The 19,463-nt window shown below is 47.6% G+C and overlaps 1 protein-coding gene across 9 annotated transcripts in view; it reads right to left on the bottom strand.

The window, feature by feature from the left end:
• PITPNM2 (phosphatidylinositol transfer protein membrane associated 2) overlaps nt 1-19,463 on the bottom strand; it is a 177,862-nt gene that overhangs the window by 10,616 nt on the left and 147,783 nt on the right. For 4 of the 9 annotated variants that reach the window (XM_090063322.1, XM_090063327.1, XM_090063325.1 and 1 more), the window contains 11 exons: nt 18,680-18,855; nt 18,043-18,213; nt 15,513-15,662; nt 10,081-10,245; nt 7,450-7,659; nt 4,824-4,972; nt 2,917-3,033; nt 1,604-1,720; nt 1,040-1,188; nt 424-573; nt 153-336 (listed from right to left, as the gene is read on the bottom strand). In XM_090063322.1, coding sequence (XP_089919448.1) covers nt 153-336; nt 424-573; nt 1,040-1,188; nt 1,604-1,720; nt 2,917-3,033; nt 4,824-4,972; nt 7,450-7,659; nt 10,081-10,245; nt 15,513-15,662; nt 18,043-18,213; nt 18,680-18,855 — 1,738 coding nt within the window. The remainder of the gene's footprint in view (nt 1-152; nt 337-423; nt 574-1,039; nt 1,189-1,603; nt 1,721-2,916; nt 3,034-4,823; nt 4,973-7,449; nt 7,660-10,080; nt 10,246-15,512; nt 15,663-18,042; nt 18,214-18,679; nt 18,856-19,463) is intronic. The other 5 variants (XM_090063326.1, XM_090063329.1, XM_090063328.1 and 2 more) reach the window with 5 other exon arrangements.

The following is a 19,463-nucleotide window of genomic DNA, read 5'->3' as shown; positions in this document are numbered from 1 at the left end:
GAGAAAAAAACCCAGTGAGGTGTAAAATAAAAGCTGATTCATCTCCCACTTCAGGGTCGGCCTCTGCCAAAACAGCAAGACTAAGCAGGGGCAAATGGATTATCTGTGATTCACCCCTTCCCTTCGATCGTCTCAGCACAGCCCACACTTACGTCCGTAATGAGGGATTTCAGGAAGTTGGCTTTGTGCCGCAGCGGGTCATGGACGAGCCCATCGCAGAACGAGACTATCCCGTGGGGGAAATTGTGCTGTGCTAACCACGCCACCACCCTTTGCTTCTGCATGTCAGGTCGCCCTGTGACGTAGATAATGAGGTAGCCAAGGTCTTGCCAGTGCCTAGTAGGGAAAAAACAACAGTGTGTAAGAGACTAGTAGTCACTCCAGGGTTCAGAACGTCTCCTCACCCCTCGCTCTGCCACTGACCTTACTACGTCAACTGCTCCCGCTCGGACTTTGGGGTCGCTGCCCATTATTGACACGCTGGCTGCAAAGGAGCCGTCGATGCTGAAGACCACAAATTCCGTCCCCCTGGGGAGAACTGTGATATAGCTGTCTGCAAACGTGTGGTCCCCCCTGGAAGGGAAAGAACAGGCGTTTGAGAACCCTGGAGAAACCTGGCAGAGACACAAGAACAATCAGGCGGCTTTCACAGCACCACACGGGAGGTGTACACCCATCAGCAATCATAAGGGAGGGCCAGATCCAGGCACATCACGCACCCAGAGTGCCTGCAAAAGAGAATGGGAGCTTCACACGTTAGAGTCGTGATCAATGATGAGCCTGAGCCTCCGGTTGTGTTCTACCTGCCCTCTCACGACTGGATCCTCGGCCCATGTGAATCAGTGTAATCCCACTGATGTCAGAGCTACGTAGAGTCATGCCAGTGGAGGGTCTGGCACATGATGTCTGTACCTCAGCCCAGGAGGTGCCCAAAACTCATGGATGTGCCCAGACAGGGAAGGATGTTGTGGCTGAGGCATTGAACTGAACACAGGAAAATGGGGTTCTGCCTCCATGTTTGCAATGCTTCTCTCCATACCTGACCACCATCTTGATGGGATATACGCCAATCCCCAAACGCTTGTTCTCAGGGATAACGTAAGAAATCCTGCCGCTGCTGTTGCTGATTTCGGTGTCAAAATAAATCCACTCTCCGGATGGTGGCTGGGTCATGATATGAATGTCCACCTGGGGGGGTGGAAAACAAAGCCCAGAACTAATTATGAAGTCTAAACACAGATAGTGTAGAAATGGCCAACTGGGACCTTGAATCCAAGCTTCTCTGCAATTAAGGGCAATGGGTCTGGGTTCTGCTCCAGTCCTGCAGATTTAATGGGTCCGGTTTCTGGGGTTCTGGACAACCAGGAGCTTTGATGCTAGGAAGAAACCTTGCCTGGCTCTAAATATGGCCTCCTAAAGTCCTTCTCTAGTATGATGCAGGACATCACAGGTACAAAAAAGCATGATAGAGCCAGAGAACCTCAACTGTGGAGGTGCATGGGTAGCTGTCAGGCAAAAGAAGTGTCACCATCAAGGACTGTCCCTCCTCTGGCTACAAACTGTAGCTGCCTTTGTGGGCAATGCACTTATAAGACCACGGTACCTTTTCCCCAGTGAGCGTGACCATATCCAGAGGGCCATACATGAATCTTCCTGTCAAGGTCTGGGGCCCATCTTCGTTGACAATGGCATCATTTATTCTGTGGTTGGCTGTGACATTCTGCAGGAATCAGGAGCAAAAGAAAACTCAATTAGTCAAAATTCCAGAAGATCCTCCCAGATAATGAATTTCCAGTAAATGATACTGTAATCAGAGTAGTGCCAAATACAAGGGGTTTTTAGGAGTCAGGTTCTCCTAAAGATTCCCCCCATCACATACTTCATTTATACAGAGTTTACGTGAACACACACATGCACACACATGTATACATGTCAGGTCTCCTAAATACCTTTTCTAAATTCATTCATAATGACATGAAGAAAGAGTACTGTTGTGCTTATACAAACAGACTCTTGAAGGCTGTTTGCCCCTAGTTTTTCTTTCTGGACAAAAGAATTTTTGCCCACCAGGTTTGCATCTACAATCAGTTGTGCATGCAAAGCTAACACACATGACCAAGGAGCTGACCTGTGGACTTGGCCATCTGTACAGTAGAATTTGCACCTGCAAGGACTTTCTGCTGTACACGTTTGTAAAGGGATCTATACTTGGCTTTAGCCATCTGCAGAAAAAGGCAGTCCTTTGAAATTTTAGCCTCAATGCATTCAGGTGCACGAGCACGCATGCATGCACGTGCGCGCGTACACACACACTATTTTTTTCTCTAGTGTTACTATCCTAGCCCTTTTGGTGGCAGAACCTGTTACGTAGAACACCTTGAAAATCTGATCTCTCCACCTTGGTTCAAAATTCCCTACGTGACATTTTAGAATTAGAAGGCAAAAGGAACGACCATCAGTAGACACCTATTGTTATTGTTTTATTATTGGCTAAAAGACCTGCTCTCTTGAGAAATCAGAAAAGCCTCTTATCCCTCTGGACTCAGGAGCTCCAGAAAGTGGCATTTACTGTACAGACAATTTAGGATACTGGGCTTTTACATGTGTTGGTCTCCTTCTCTTGACTGAAAGTCAACTACTTCAGTGTTTTATATGGACACTCTTTAAAGTGGAGACCTTGTTCTTCCAGATCCTTAACGTATCTGTCTCTACCAAAATGCATCACTACTGTTGCAAGCAATTACAGCAATCCAAGTCTCTCCATCCCTGTATCACTGTGTAGTGCATAAGCAGTAACAGATTTTTGTGCCTACGTTGGTTAGATGTAATACTGTTCTTATTAAAAAGGCCAAGATGTGATACAGTTATGTTTAATGGCAGTTCCTCTACAGGAGAGTGCAATGGGAGCACCATTACCCGGAGTTTCACGTGTGTCCTCTTGCGCAGCCACTTCTCCCTGGGCTTTGATGGAGTGAACACCGAGACCTCCTTTCCATCCAGCTCCAAGATGCTTGAGTTCTCGTGTCTCATCACCTGCAGAAAGAACAGCTCCATCATTGGCAACTTGCCTGGGCACAAATCCAAGATGTGCAAGTATTTCAGAGTCAACCTACCCTGCAGACTGCACTGTTTTTTTCTGATGTTTACACAGTGGTTTGTCAGCATCACGGTATTTACAGGGCAGGAGACTTGACAGACCTGCTGCAGGCAAGTTCAGCATTGTTAGCTTAAACCAGGCAGCGGCAATCTTTACGGATGATGGGCTGGCACTGGCAACGTGGCTGCTGCCACGGGTTGCTAACTGCCTGCTCTCCCTGATGTCTCTCACATGCACGCGCCCCATGAAGTGTCCCGTTACCATTGCCAGGAAGTGCCACAGATTCACATGGCTGATGGCTGCACAGTGGAGTGAATTCAGTGGCAATGGTAAGTGGAGGAAGAGCAGGGAAGGGAGAGGAAGGTTGAAGGTGACCAGGGAATGCTCCACTGCCTCCCCAGCCAAGCAGCACAATCCCTCCACAGCTACTGTGGGATGAATCCAAACTCTTCACGGGTGGGATCCAGCCCATGGGCTGTCAGTTGTGGATCCCTAGCTTAGACAGTAACCATATGAGGTGAGTAACCTCTTTTTGAGTCAGCAAAGCTAGCTGCCAGAGCAGAGTTGTCTCCAGATGGATGAAGATTTAAAAGGGAATCTTAAATGGTGGTCACAAGTCAGTGCTGGGGAAGGGTAGGTGTGAAATGGTATGGGGGTCAAGTGCAGACTGCCAGGCTGGGAAAGAGCAGGGGGTCAGGGATGAGAGGAGAAAGCAATTCATCCGAAGGCACTGCAGACACCAGCCCTGACATCCCTGCAGCTTACAGCTCTGGCCAATGACAGCACCAGGAGGGAGTTTGGCAACAGACAGCCATAAATAATGGAGAGCTGCAGTGGTGTGTGCTGTAAGAGGGCTGGGGAGACAGACAGCTGGGCCCAACAGACCCAGAGCTAGACCTTGCCAGGTGCTGGGCCCCTGCGGCTCCCGCTGAGGTCAGCGAGAGCAGAGGGTGGTTGGCACCTCCTTTGAGCAGGCCTGAACACGGAACAGGAATCGGTGCATAATCCTGGCCCAGGAATTAGCTCATCCTTTGATTGCCTTCAAGTGCAGGAAGCCTCTGGAGTTTACTCTGGCAGCAAGTAACACAGCCCGTGCCAAGCTGGCTGAAACCGCCAGAACGTGCCAGCCCTGCCCGTCACTCAGAGTACAAAAAGGCAGGGCAGAGGGAACCCAATGGACTCTAGCTCAGCTGAGCCAGTCCTGTGTCCTGACTTCACCTGCCCAGCAGAACGAGGAAAGCAAGCTCTTTGCCCAGGGTGACTGGTCCTCTTGAGTCCTTGCTGGAAGGTAGAAGAGCCACCTTGAGAGGCTACTCAGATAAGGAACCTGGATGTCTCTGCAAGGGGCAGGGAGAGAAGAGACCCCCGAGGCCTCCACTTTGCTGTGCTTCTGGGAGGAAGTCAATGCCAGCGGGCAGCTACACTGCACTCCTGACTGGACTGAAGCAGACAGAGCAATGTTGCCCTCGGGGTTTCTGTGACCAGAATTAGCTGCTGTGCACCTTGCATTCAAATGCAGCTGTACTGAGCACAGTAAGGAGAAGGAAAGAAGATGGATCTGCAGCTGCGAAGGATGTATTTTCACTGCCGATTATACACTGTGCCTCCATTAGTGTCAACAAGAGTTATGGAGGGTGCAGCAAGGGAAAAGAGACTCCAAAATATTTTTCCAACGGAAATTAGGCACCAGGGAGAAGAGGAAGAAAGCATGAAATATTTATGGTACCTGTCTCAGCAGGAAGGAGACGACATCTGTGGATTCCCAGTAGCTGGCATGGAAGAGGTGCGGTAAGGCGACAGTCGGAAAGGCTGTCAGAGCGTCGGGACAGTACAGAGCATAGTCTATTCTTTTTGTTCCCCACCACTTGGCAGCAACTAGTAAAAGAAAAGTCTCGTTAAAGAATAAAGAGCAGGTGGTAAGAGCACAGCACAGCACCAAACACTGATTTCAAGTCACCGGCTTCTCATGCCAGGAAATTTCTTTCTGGCCGATTTCATTGGCTTGGTGGAGCAAAATGGGATGAGGGCTTGAAGGATTAGTGAGTTAGCCAGGGAACACAAGGCACAGATCATGAGCCTGCCTGCTGGGAATCAAGTGGCAAGGCACTGGAGGGCAGGTCTGACTGGGCTCTTAAGCCACGCTCAAGGGGAACTAGAGGAGTACTAGACCTCACACCCTGGTACCCACCATAAAAATAACTAGATGGGGCATACGCACATTGTGGATGCTCCCCTGGATGGCAGCCAGTGGGTGTCCTCTGTGGAGGTCCCCCCACTCACATAGTGCTGGACTGATCATGCCTGCATAGCTGTTGTGGGGCTGCAGTAGTTGGGGTAGGTGCCAGGTCCAGGTCATTGGCGCTGGGGATGAGCTGGCTAGGTGCCCATGGACAGCAAGTGCATCCGGTTTATTGGAAAAATGTGCCACACAACGGACCAAATACACCTCCAAATACAAGCAGCTGTGAACAACTAGGAGCCTCTGCCCTGCCTCGCTGCAGGGGGAAGGCAGCACGCGCATCTACCCGCTCCAGGGCACACCCAGGCCACGCTGCCTTCCTGCCATTTTCACCTTTCGCGAACCCACAGGAACCCAGCTACCAACAAGTCTCACAAGTCAACGAGCCACATGCTTGTTGCTGTGGAAAGCTGCTGGGGAATGGAGCCTGCGCTCTGAGAAACCTCAAAGCCTTAATCACCATCAGCTTTCAGGCTGCTGGCTGGCAGCATCTCCTGTGCTGGGGCGACCACTGGCTCAGCCTCCGCTGGGAGGGGCCCAACCGTGACCCCTGGACCCCGTGAAGGGCTCCTGAAGTCTGCAGCTCTTAGAACAGGGGATCCAACAACCTTCTGGGGTGAGGTGGGGGTGCAAGGGGCGAAGCCATGGACAATGAGTCTCCAGGCTCCACTGGCATCTACCTTGGAGGGACGAGGTGCTGCAGAGGAAGCTGGTCATTACTGGGTCATTTCAAGCCCAGCAGAAAAGCCCATGGGTGTGTTCATCCATGGTCACATCTGGCTTCAGGCAACAGCCCCACCCTGGAGCAGCACACCCCGGGAGTGCAGTGGATAGACAGGTGGCCCCCTACCCTTGTGTTCACTGGGCGAATAGCTCTCAGATCCCCGCCAAGACCCAAATGCCCACTGGATCCTTCAGCTCCACCAACATCTCTCCTGCTTTTCCATGGCAGCACAGGCCAATGCTCCCCCCCTCCCCCACCCCCGATTCCCTGCCCCAATGCTTCTTGCATCCTGTCCACAGACCAGTTTCAGCGGTGCCAACTGCCCGCGCAGGACCCACAGCCAGTCCCTTTCTCACTTACCATCCCGGGCTGTGGCCACACTTCGATGCTGCACCAAGCTCCATTTTAAATGACCGCGCATTCATCTATTCAAGCCAGCGAGAAGACGCATGTTCCAGCCCAAAGCTTTCAGCGCCAAAAGCAAGAGGGCTGCTTCCCCAGAAGCTGAGAGTTTCAAACATCCCCCATGCTTCATGGGGAACAAGCAGCCATAGGAAGAGATGCTCAGATCAGAGGAGTACTAGGAGGACTCATGTTTGCATGCAAGGTGCAAGCTGGGACTCTGACAGGCTTTGCAGAGCCTGCGTTTCTTTAGCGCCTTTCTCCTGCGTTCTGGATTTCCAAGAAAGCCCTTTAGTTCCAGTGATGGCAACACATCGTCTCTGGAACAAAAATCTTCAAAGATAAATTCTGGTTGGCACTCGACATCCCCAGGGCAGGGATGTGCATACCTTCACGGCAGACTGTTCTGGGTCATGACGCTGTTGCATACGTGCTCCTAGCACAGCATCAGCTGCTATAGACATAGCAATGCTCCCCACCCCTGCCAATTATTCCCGCTTCCAGGAGGGACAATAAGCAGGAGGAGTTGCTGGAAGACGCTGCTTCCCATGCATGATACAGAATCAACCCACAACAGCCTTTGGTGCAGGGCTTCTAACCTAACAGCTCCCTTCTCAGGTTTTTGGACCAGGAATTAGCATTTATGGTTTAAGTCCCAACTTCCCGTTCCTGTGGTTATTGTCAGAGTCTCTATGCAGAACAGCTGGGATTAACTCTTACATGCTGGGAAGGGACTGGTGAGGGCTGCAGATCAGAGCAGGGGCCCCCAAAGCTCTGCCTAGAAGAGCTCATGCTCTCGCCAGCTGTTAGTGACAGGACAGTTAATCTTTCAAGCAAAGTAGAAAACGAGTATTTGTTAAACCCACGCCCCAAAGGGTGCAAGTGCCCTGGTGAAAGAAGGTGGCAAATAGATTTGCTCAGGAGAAGGGCATCGCCCCTATCAGGCGAGCCTGGCTGGAGAGGGCAAGCCTCTCCTCTCCAGAATACCTTGTCCGAGATCCAGGTCGGGGGTCTGTAGCGCACAGTCCGGATCCTGACTCGACGGCCCCTCGAACCTTCGTCCTAAGGGACTCTGTGGCATTTCGGGTTTGAGCTGTCTATGCCTTTTGGATGAGGTCTGAGTAGGGGATTTGTGAGGGAGGGCAAGGAGGGACAGGAGGCTAAAACCTTTGCAATGGTTAAGATGAGTTTTGGTTTCTAAAGAAACAAAATAAGATAAAACCACACTTGTTATCACAGCAGGCACATGCGAACGCCACGTCCTCCAGAAGGCAATGCATGCTGATCAAACAACTGAGCTCCAGGTCTTGCACATGGGAACTATTGTTCTGGAGCCGCCGCTCAGACCTTACACCTGGTTATCTACCTGGGGCTGCCTGCCACGTCACCTGGCTTGATGCTAGAGATTTAAGGAAGGCTGAGGCTGGGAATCTTCTTCCCAGGACTCCACAGCTGCTCAGTTGGGCTGAGGTGCCTCTCTACCCTCCCTTCTGACCGACGGCAGACTAACATGGCGCACTGCCTCTCTGCTCAGTGACTGCCATAGTTCGGAGGATGTGGCAGCGCAAACAGCCTCTACGTGGGGAGGAAGAAGTCAGAGCTGGAGCTACAGAAACAACTGCCTTGCCCTCGTTAAGATGCCCCCAAGTCCTGCCCTGCAAAACAGACCTCCGCAGATGCCCATGTGCGGATTCCCACACAGCTCCTTTCCCTTCCTACAAAGGTGCTGTGTGAAGCTGCTTCCCCAGTCACGCTCCGTGAGCCACGCTGGTGACAGTATATGGTGTATACACCCCATGCTGGCCTAGCCAGGCTAATTCACTAGTGGGAGGGTTACTGAGCCAGCGGCTTCAGGCACCACTTCTGCAGGAAGGGAAAGGCGCCGTCTTGCAGGAGAGGAGGAGGATCCCGGCTCTTTAGCAAGGGGTGACATTCTGAGACAAGTCAGCCACTGAAGTGAAACGAGCCTTGACCAAACAAATTGGTCTGGCTGAAAATCCTTTTCATCCCCAGTAGGTTAGCACTTGCTCTGACAATGCCCTCGTTTGGTTAGCTGTCTGCTAAACAAGAGACTAAATGAGCTAACTTTCTAATGCAAAACTCAGCCACCCCCCTCATTCTTCACCGCAGGCCTTTTATTTCTAAGCCAGAAATCAGCAAGGAAAGGGCACAGGCCTATTCCCACCCTCCACCCCCGTAGGCCACATTTAAGTAATCTCTCACCAGCCACCTGCCAGATCCTACATTATTTATCTAGGTAGGCTGATTACCAGCGACTTGTTCAGTCCGCAATCATCAGCCGAGGAGCAGAAATACCCATTTGTTTTCTGAATGATACACAGGGGCGAACTGCTTTTCAAGGTTATAGCAGATATATATCCTGAGATTTTTATTTTTTTATTTTTATATATGTGTGTGTGTGTGTGTGTATAACTGATAACCTTGATGAGTGTGTGAGTATGAATGTGAATTGGAGTTTGAGTGTGCGAGTGCGCGTACAAATTTATGCCCATAATCTCCGATGTACTCCATCATGCATAATACAGTGACAGCCCACCGTATTATAATTGCAAGCATCTGGTTCCTCCAAGGGATACATTAACATGTGTCATTGACTATGATAAAATGGAGCTGAGGTGGAACAGTTCCAGCTTCTTAATAATTGAAAATATAGTCTCCGACAACCAATTACAATCTATATCCTCCACCACTGCCAGGTGCCCAGCAAGAAGCAGCGAAGCGCCGGCCATAACATTCAGCTGTGGTATTCAGACATCCCCAGATGCTGTGGTTCAAGTTCAAGCTCCAGTTCTAGAGAGGGACCAAATCTGGGGTAGAGTCTGACTCGTCTCTGCACAGATCCACTGTGTGGACCCTTTCCACTATCTGCAGCCCCCCTCCTGGGGGGAGAAAGGGGGGAGCACCATATATCAGGAGGATACATTTAAACAAGACACATAATTGTAACAAGAGGACAAATAGTCTGATGGTTCAACAGTGAACAGTCCGAACAGCTGCCCATTTCTGAAGACAGCCATTTCAAACAGGGTAAACTAGACCCGTGTCCCATAAAACATCTGTCAACGCACTGCACTCCCCACCAGTGTCACACGACTGGCCCGTCTAATTCAAATGGAAAAAGACATAACATTGCGACAAGTCAGGCAAGCTCTCAGAAGCACATACATTCATGAGCTGACATCGGTTTGCCGGCACATATGACAGCTGGCTGATTTTTTGCTTTCCAGGAGATAAGGGAGCTTGTTCTTATCATACCCAGGAGCGAACTACATTTCAAACACCGTGGCCAGAGGACTCTGATAATCTTCTGTGCTGCATTTTAATTAAGTGCTAGGGGAAGACCTGTAGGAGTTGCTCCTTGCGACACTCTCCACGACAGGAAATACCATCCACATTCCCCAGTCCCTCCCTGCCCCGTGTCTGGAAGGATCACACATCAGTACAGTGGCTCTCCCAAACCTAAGGATCTCCAGTGAAAACATGCCCAACAAACAAAGACAGAACAGATGTGGGGGTCTTCCCTGCCTGGCCTGGTGTGTGGTGCTGCTACGTTAGTGCGAGAGTAAGAAGAAGTCTTGGAGGGTGCGAAACACTTACTGTTGGCTATGTTGGAAGCAGTGTAACTGTCTGCCATTCCTGAGACCTGGCTGGCAATGCTGATCTCACTGGCTCTCCGGAAACCCCTGAACTGAGGGGCTGTAATAGGGGTGGACAGGGACGCGTTTTCCATGAAGACGGCACCATGAGACTGAACAACATCTGCTATGAAGTCGAAACAGGGAAATCAAAATATTAGACCAACAAACAGAGACCGGGGCAAGACAAACGCAAGAAGAGAAAGGCAAAGCAAGGCTCTCAGATGCAAAAACTTTTTTAAGAACGGACGGGAAAGACATGCGTTTCATCTGAGCTCTACTTTGAAAAGGAAGTGAACACCACAGCAGGCAAAAGTAGGGGCAGCCGCGAGAATCCTCATCGCCGACTGAGAACAGCAAAACAATCACCTTTGAAAAACAAACAGCGAAAAAATCAGGAGAGGGTTATCTAAGCAGCAATAGTAAAACCATGGGTCGTACATACACATATGAATATATACTGCTCTATATATTCATGTGGTTAGCCAGAGAACTGAGAGAAGGAGAGCAACATAAAGACTTAACTGGGAGATACTGGGGTGGTTTGGGGCGGGGGGGAGGGGGTGGCAACATTAAAAAAAAAAAACATTTTTCAAAAAGGAAAAAACATAAACACAAGATTAGTAGAACAAAATGCTCATGGTTTGGATAGCCGGGTTGGACCTGAACGCAGCAGTTAACTGATACAGCCAACGCTTGTGCAACTAACATTCAGGTCCTGAATCTCTGCAACAAGCCGTGGAGGGGGGGCTGTGTACTCGCACTTCCCATACAGATCAACAGACTTTGGGAATGTCCAGCCTCCTTGAAATCTCATCTAATCTATGCTATCAGTAGTCTGTACTGAAGAGCCCAAATTTGGGTCTCTGGACTCGAAAAGTTTGACCTAATCCTTTATTTACTAAATACAGTGGGATAGAGAGTGAAAATTGTGCCTGGGTGGAGAGAGAGTGTTATTAGTGGAAAACTGACCTTAAATTTCAGGCTACTGACAACAATCGCAAGATGGGCATGCGCTGTCCTCCTCCAAGTAAAATTAAGAACACCTTTTCTTTCTTTTGTTAAAACATATGGGAGGTAACGTATGGAGCGGCTAGCAAAACCGACCAGGAGTGCAGAAGACTCCTGGGTTCTTTTCCCAGCTGTTCCACTGATGTCTTGTGACATGCTCAAAGTCATACTTAAACTCTGATTTCTGTTTCTTATCTGTGACAGGTACATATCAATACTCACATACCCTCTTCACAAGGATGTTACAAGGTTATATTCATCTATGTGTGTGGTACATACTGAGATATCCTTGATGCCCCCCTCCCGACCTTGGAGTCTGCCCCTGCCTCTGTGCTTCACAGATGGCTGGAGCTGTGGCCAAGGCCACTTGGCTCGTCACCCTGCCCCATGCGTACACTCCCTGCACTTTCCTCCACTCTTCATCTTGCACTGAGCTGCCAGCGATCAAGGCTGTGGCACAGTGTAGTGTGTCACAGAGCCATGCTGTGTAGGGGAACTGCACTCCAGCTGACGTTCTCCAAAAAAAGGGGGGAAGATGAAAAGGGAACAGGACAAGGTCACGTTCTGGGGAGTTGCACATGAAATGGGCATTTAGTATAGTCTGCAACAGGTTTTCTATCCCACGCTGGTACTAAGTTGCTGAATACTTAGGGCATTGGGCAATTAGGGCATATGTAGGGCATTGACCCTTTGCCTCTCTGAACCTTTTCCCCTCCCATCCTTTGTTGTCTTGTCTATCTGCACTCTGATCTCTCTGAAGTGAAGGCTGCCTCCTCCCATGGGTTTCTAAAGCACCTAATGAGGCCCATGGCAGCACTGCAACACAAACTCAACTAAACAGTCGTGCATCCAGAAGGCAAGGAGCATGAAGGATGCAACCAGCTCTCCATGAATTCAGCACACAAGCAGCCAGGCTTCACTATGGACTCAGCAGCAAAGCACTGGCTGTAGGTTGGGCTTAGCCAACAGCCCCTGGCTCAGCCAGATGCAAGGTGACATCTCAAACTTCTACTGCAATGACTTGAGCTGGAGTCGAGCCAAACCTCCACCAGACAAGTCAAGCCCAGACCAGCAAGCCTGCAGCAGAAAGTCTCTCCCTCCACGAGACAGTACTGTTCGCAGGCTGCATTGAAAGTTTTCTATACCTCACAGGATTAGGGTCATGAACAAAGCAGGCAGAAGAAGGGAAACAACCCCATTTTCAGGGGTTTTCTTTGCTTATAAAAATCTCCAGAATTGCAGGAGCAGAACAGATTAAACACCCACCTAGCCTGGTAGCCTAGCTGACAATGCTCTCACGCCAGTTGTTGGGGGGGGGGGGATCTTTTTCCAGTTGCAACTAGCAAGGGTAACACCTAATACAGAACAACTTTTCATCATGCTCATATAAGGCTGCTATCTGGTGGCACTGCACTTGTATAGCTCAAGAGCTGGGTAGTAAGAGTAATAAGGAGCAGATCCTTGAATAAGACAATGATACTGGGCCACATTTTGTAGCCAGCTCTCATGATCTTATCAAGAGACCTCCCACAAAAAAATTTAGCTTTTTTTTTTTTGAAGTCCCAGCTGCTGCCATCAAAGACTGCACGAACATCTCCGCTTTCATTTAAAAACCAAAATTCTCCAGAAAATGTTTCTCAAAAGCTTGAAAATGTGAAGTGAGAGACCCTGGAAAGCTCAAGAACCAGGAGGCAAATAATGAGAAAATCTTCAATGTGCATCATTATTGGTATTTACGAAAAATACATTATTTTTAAGGCAGTCTCATTATTGCCTGAAGTCTGACTCATGGCTTTTGAACACTCGGGGTTGGTCACACTGGGTATGGAGCACAAAAATTGTCAGGCTTTTTAACAGCACCCTAGCTGGTGTTGCCACAAAGGATATTTTCATTCATAATGTAACTAAACTATTTAGCCGAATCATACCCATGCTGAGGAGGAGAAGCTATTTCTTCACAGGATGAAATGCCGGCTCTGACAGCAATGTTTCCTTACTCAGCCTACTTTTGTGTTTTCAAAGGCTCCGTTTTATCTTTCCCTTTCTGTGGGAAAAAGGTCCCTTTTCAGGCTGTGCATCCCAACCCCATAGCAGAGGGATTTCCCAAGACAAGACAAGGGGCAGGAAACAAGGGTGGAAAACTTATCCAGAAAACTGGTTCCACCCATTTCCCCACTTTAGTGGGACTCAGGGATTTCCCACCATCCCAAATCTGTAAGTGAAACCAATTTGCAAACCATCTCCTGGGATGTTTGATACCACAGGACTGTAAGGTTCACCCACAGAAATGATTGCGAAGTCACTTTGCAAACTGCTTGATATAAATGACTTGAGACCTTGCCAATTCTAAGCAAGCAAATGCACCGAGTTTCAAAGTAGCTAGATTTAGACTGTGCAAATTATCTTTCTTCCCCCACCCCCATTTCATTTGATGGCACCACTTTGTCCCGTGCCAAAGCCAGCATATTCAAATCAGTGGCCTAAAGCGAGATGTCAAACAGAGGCACTGAACTGGGAAGAGTGGTGCCAAAAACCTGTTGGAAAGTCACTTATTTAGGTGTATGTGTTCGACAACAGCCTGAATGTTGTTCAGTAAATGCCTGAGAGTAAGAGTAAGAATAATGCAGTCTTAGAAACAGGGAATCTTGTTACAGCACCATTTCTGTGAATAGATCTGAGCTTGAAAAAAGGGGGGGAAGGTGCGTGTCTGTGTGTGTTACAGCGAGCAGAGCAGTGCCAAGTGAATAACCACGCTTCTACTGAGGTTCCAAAGTGGGGTGTGGGAGGAAGACTGTGAAGACAGAAGCAACATACCATCTTCTCTAACCCTGAGCTGAGCCTCCGTAACTCCTACCTGAAAGCTAGGTCTCTTCATTTAAAGCCTCATCCATCTGTGTGCTGGGTTGCACTGAGCTGCCCTCCTTCTGTAACACTGACAGCGAGTTAAGTCCATAGGGCACTGGGGTGGCCTGCAGTCAGCAAACAGGCTGCTGCAACGCAGCCTGGTATGCTGCAAAGGAATGCAGAGCCACTGGCATGACACTGAAGCTAGGGATGTTTAGAATAGCAAGGGAGATTTGGGGAGAAAGTAGAAAGAAAAACACTCCACCATGCTCAGCACTGGCCTAGCTCTGCTCCTGCTCAAGTCAGTGATAGACAGTGAACACCTTAGAAAATCTAACTCTGCGACTTCAAAAGCAACGTAAAAGAGGCAATAACCATTCAGGAGACTTTTACAGTCCTGAAAATCCCCTGGAAGCCGTGATGCTGGAGTGCAATGTATTATGTTGTACAATCTGATCTGAACATAGCTGGGCCATGTTACACTCTCAAGATATTGGCAGAAGGGAAGAGAGTCTCACGTGTATAATCATGGTCCATGGGCCAAAACCAGAACAACAACTTTTGTCGGTGATCTGGATGATGGCTGTAGTCACTGCTGCGCAGTCCTTCCAGGAGGATGGAAGGTGAAATTTTTTAAAGTTCAAAAGGTTGTCAGACATCTAGTCACCATCTGCATCTTTAGAAAGCCTCTCCTTGGGTCCATCTATCTGCTGTAAGCCCAATGGGCAACTTGCTTACTCATGTGACCAAGGGCTGCAGAAGAAGCAATATTTATAAGAGGTGGGAATGCACAAAAAATTATAGGACCGGGGAAAAAAAAATATACAAGAAGGTGGAAGTCCTATTAAACTAGCAAATGCATTATCAGCCATATAGCTGGAAGAAAACAAGCCATGCAGCGCTGCTGAAAGAAATAAAAAAATCAGACCAGTTCTTAAAGCACAAGTTATTTGAGAAATCAATTTAAAAACCCATACACGCCACCTCTGGATCCTGAAAGTTTTGTTCACTGTGTTCAGCTGATGCAATATTCAGGTTTAAGCATGACATGCTCACTTTTAGGCACTTTCTGGCACGGACATATGCTATCCTCCAATTTCCTGTGCAGTCCATGTGACTGCACTAGCAAGTGCTGCCCACTGTTAGCAAGGAATGAGCGTGCATTTGAACAAGAAATTCTGTGCCTGGCATAAACTGTACAAGTCCCAAAGAAAAGCAAAGTGAGCGTGGGACCACAAGCCTTTCAGCAGCAGAGCCAGAGGGGAAAGACATATATTGTCTGACCTCCCTCTCCCCTTCCAGCAGGAGAAATGAAAGAGGAGACAATTTGTGGCTCATTTCCCACCATTCCCACCCTTGGCTTGTGGTCCTGTACTTGCTCAGGGGCCCCTGGACAAGTATACATGGTTATGCAGGTGCTTCCCTTGTTGTACTCAGAAACACAGTGCAAAGCTTTCAGCCCCATAAGGCAGGGCAGCATTCTCCAAGTAGCACCCCTGATACCCAACACAAGATCACAGAAAAGTGTAGATTACACACACTCAGCAAAAACAGCATTTTTATTGGAAACATCTTGCCAATTCAGAACAGGAACAGGGATACTGGTTTCCATGAAGTTGTCCTGGTGCTGGAGAGCAACCAATGGGCTGCTTTCCATGAGGAGGATGGGGCTGTTCTGGACTGTCTCAACTAGAAGCAGATGGGGAAGAAAACAAAAGGACAAGAACAACAGACATGTGGCAACATCTTGCAAAACACACAAACAGTTACCATCAACCACTTGCAACTAGAATTCAGGCTCTTCCAAAAAGGACCACCTTCAGATATGGCAGGTAAAAGCCACCAATGTAGATGATCTTCCAAATAAGCCCAAATTCAGTGCCTTACTGAATTAAAGAGTGTGACAACACAGGAAAACAAGAACGACATTTCAAGAACAAAAAGAGATGGAAGTCCTCTCATGTAGCTTTTCAAAATAATCACCGGACATAATTATCTAGTTTATGCAGTCGACTCCTCTTATGGTGAGAAATATTCCTCCCCCAAAAGCGAAGACTTACTTTCTTCAGCTTTCTAATACACTGAAACTGGGGACAGTTCATTGATTTCACTACAAATGGAGCTTTACACATTGCTGTACTCAAACTGGCTCTCTCTTCTGCATTAGGGAGGTGTAGATTGGAAGAACTGAAAGGAGACTTTCAGAGCACTGATGCTTTACTTTATGGGAAAAGATGCAGAGGAGCAGCTCAACAGGAGGTGTTATGTGCAGCTAGCTGTGACAGAGCACCTGGACTTCATATGATTACCAACTCATACACTTTAATTATAGTAGCAATTAACTTTCCTGGAGTGCCCTGCAGTGAGCACTGTAGCTTCAATCTTAGCTTTGCAAATCACAATTAAAACAAGTCTTTCCAGTCATGTGTGAATCACAACAGTGATGTTTTGATCCCAAATGAAGAAGGATGGCCTGTTATCTTTACGACAAGCAAATGAAAAGCTTTCACCTCATACAAAGGAAAGAACTGAGAGCTGCTTGTTTGTCGGTTGCTTTATTCATTGCACCAGAACAATGTCCATTCTCATAACTAACCTCAAATCAGAGGAGGGTTTTAGGATCACCCTATAAATCCTGCAGTCAGAGTTATTGCTGTTTGGAGCTGGACTTACTGGAATGGAAAGATGCTCGAACTTAAACAAGGATGCCCTAACTAATGTCAGGAAAGAAAAACAAAGTAATCTGTCCCTGCTATTGCACAGGATGATAACCTAAATGCACTGGAGCGTTGGCCTCAGGCTTCAGCAGAAGTAGGATTGGCCCCATCTAGCTACATACAGTTTAAAAACTAGTTTCCAAAAGGTTGAAAACAAGACTGTTCAGATTTGGGAGCGTGACTGATTAGCAAGCTGTTTCTGTGGTGACACGGCTTCCCCGAGTTGATATGTAAGGCTATTTTTTGGCTTGCAGATGCACATAATTTTGTCTAGGTCTATTATTGAAAAGTTGCAGTGAACTTGAAGAGAAAAGAGTATGCGGGACTTGGAGAAGGTGTTTGAACTGCTTGTTCAGACGTTGGTTTAGGCTGATGTCCATTTAACCAACTGGCTTCACAAATCTGGTGATTAAAAGTACAACACTGATATACACAGAAGTCCACCACTTCATGGTTTCAATACAGAAAGAGATGTGGAGCAAACCAATTAAATGCCATGGGAATTTGGTTCTGTTATTATTGGAAAACTATGACAGTCCTGAAAAACCCAACCATTTTCACAAAAAATACTGAGCATGGCATAAGGCATTTTTTTTCCCCTTCCTGCACTGGAGGGCTTGATCCAACAGAGAACCAAGTGGGGCACAGGCCTCTACCATGCTCTTTGAATAGGAACTCAGCACCAGACCCCCATGCCTATGCTGAAACCAGCACTGGCTGGGATGAGGGAGATTGGTTTGATGGGGGCTGAGACAGGGCAGCACAGGGTAGGCAAAGGACACTGCAGCCGTTTTCTAGTCTCCCTTACTGCTAACCAGGAGGCCCAGCTGAGCACTGCTGCACTCGAAGGAGAGAAAGTCCATGAAACGTGTCCAAGGGAAACTGTATGCCTTATAGGCAACCATTCAGCATCACCAGGGCAATGACAGACTTTGCCCAAACATCTCAGCCTTTCCCCGTCAGCTTGCTTCCTCGATATATGGGCAAAGCGCCTCCACAGGGGGCTGCACTCCCCCTTGACCATCCTCACTCCCCTGAAAGATCAAGCCCTTAAAAGCTCCACATAACTGTTTCTGTGCAATGCTCTAACCTCTGCTGTAAAATGGAGGACTTCATATGGAACACAACACATGCTGCGTGGGCCTTAATGAATAGTAACAGCATTTCGATTGCGAGGCACCGAATTTGGAGGGAGGAAACCACTTGCCTGAGAAATCGTTAATGAAGCTAATGCTATGGGGCCAATCCTGTACTCTGCAGGTGGTTAAAACTCCAACTGACCTCAAGTGATTGCATCAAGAACAAGGGCACAGGGCTGTAGGCAGATAATGTGGATCCAAAAAGTGACTTACCCAAAAGAGCAGAATTGCCGTCACCCAACGGGAACCTCTGGTAGCGTGGAATATTGAAGGGGGGCAACAGGTAGAACTTCTTTTCCAAGAGAGGCTCTAAGCGAGAGGCAGAGGGGTCTGCAGGATGGAACAGGTTATAGACCTGCTGACAGGCTGGTCTGAGCTGAAAGACTATGAAGAAAAAGAGGAGGAAAAAGAATGAGACACACTTCCAAGTATTACAAAGTTATTTGCAAGGCTTGTATTAATTTGCAAAGGGTTATTTGCTATCTGTAAAATGCACTGCTAGGGAAAGAAGGCACTAAAGAGAGCTCATTTCCAGCACATTAGAGTTTTTAAGTCAACTGCTGGGTTATTAGAACATTCTTTACTAAGTAATTTTTGTAGATTTTTTACTTTTATTGCAAGTAAAAGCCTTGTGTAATCCCCAAGTACAGGAGCAAATTATTCTTTATCAAGGGTGGAATAGGCACCATTTAATTTTTAAGTGTGCTCTACAGTCTCTCATCCAAATTACTGGATTTTCTCTTTGGAACCCTGAACCTTTTTATTTTATTTTTTTTGGTTGCGGAAGGCATTTTAAATGCCCACTCAGCAGAACCACTAGCCATAATCACTAGCCAATGTCAGAACTTACTGTCAAGAGCTGGAATGACTGTTTTCCTCAGAGCAAGGACCAAGCCCAAGGGAGACCCAAACAGGAAAAAATCAGTGATTTCAAATTCAAACTTCCCAAGGTTTCCTCCATCCAGCATTGTGGAGCTGCTAGATCTCCTGGACCCCGGGTCATTTCTCAGCACACTAGAATGTAAACTAAAACAAAAGGAAGAGCAAAGTGAAGTCAAAATGTCATTCATCTGTTTGAAAATAAAAGGCGGGCTCTTCATTGGTTAAGTAGGTTAATTGTATGCATACACGCTATTATTTTAGCAAAAGGAAGCCTGCCCACTAACCAGCTCCACCTCATCACGCGAGTGAATTCCACGAACCCTCCTATTTCGCTAGTATGATCCAACCCACTGATTCAAGTTCCAAGCAAGATGCAGTTTTTAGGGTTCTTCTATTTATTTCTCCACTCTCTTAAAATCCATTTTCTTGGGTGTTGCTGCTGAAGTAATACTTTGCCAGCTAACAGCAGCAAATGAAAACTACTAAATTGCATGCAGAACTCAGCATTTGCAATGAATTTTTACTTAATGCCATTTGAATTATTATTACTGCTAGCCCTCTGCTTGTCAACATTTGTATTCTTTCCATCACCCTATTCTCAATGGTATGGAAAGCTGTGCTTACCCATTTCTTCCTCAAGGAAGTTGTTGGACAAATGTTAAAGGATTACAAAGGAAAAAGAAAAGAAACATGGGTGGGGGAAAAGAGAAAAAGAAAGATCAAAATGTGCAGGAGGGTTTCATACATTCTCA

This window comes from Crocodylus siamensis, chromosome 9 (assembly GCF_052110815.1).
Source record: "Crocodylus siamensis isolate JL-2025a chromosome 9, ASM5211081v1, whole genome shotgun sequence".
Lineage (NCBI taxonomy): Eukaryota > Metazoa > Chordata > Crocodylia > Crocodylidae > Crocodylus > Crocodylus siamensis.
Note: the sequence above shows the minus strand (reverse complement) of the source record. Positions and strands in the feature narration are given on the sequence as shown.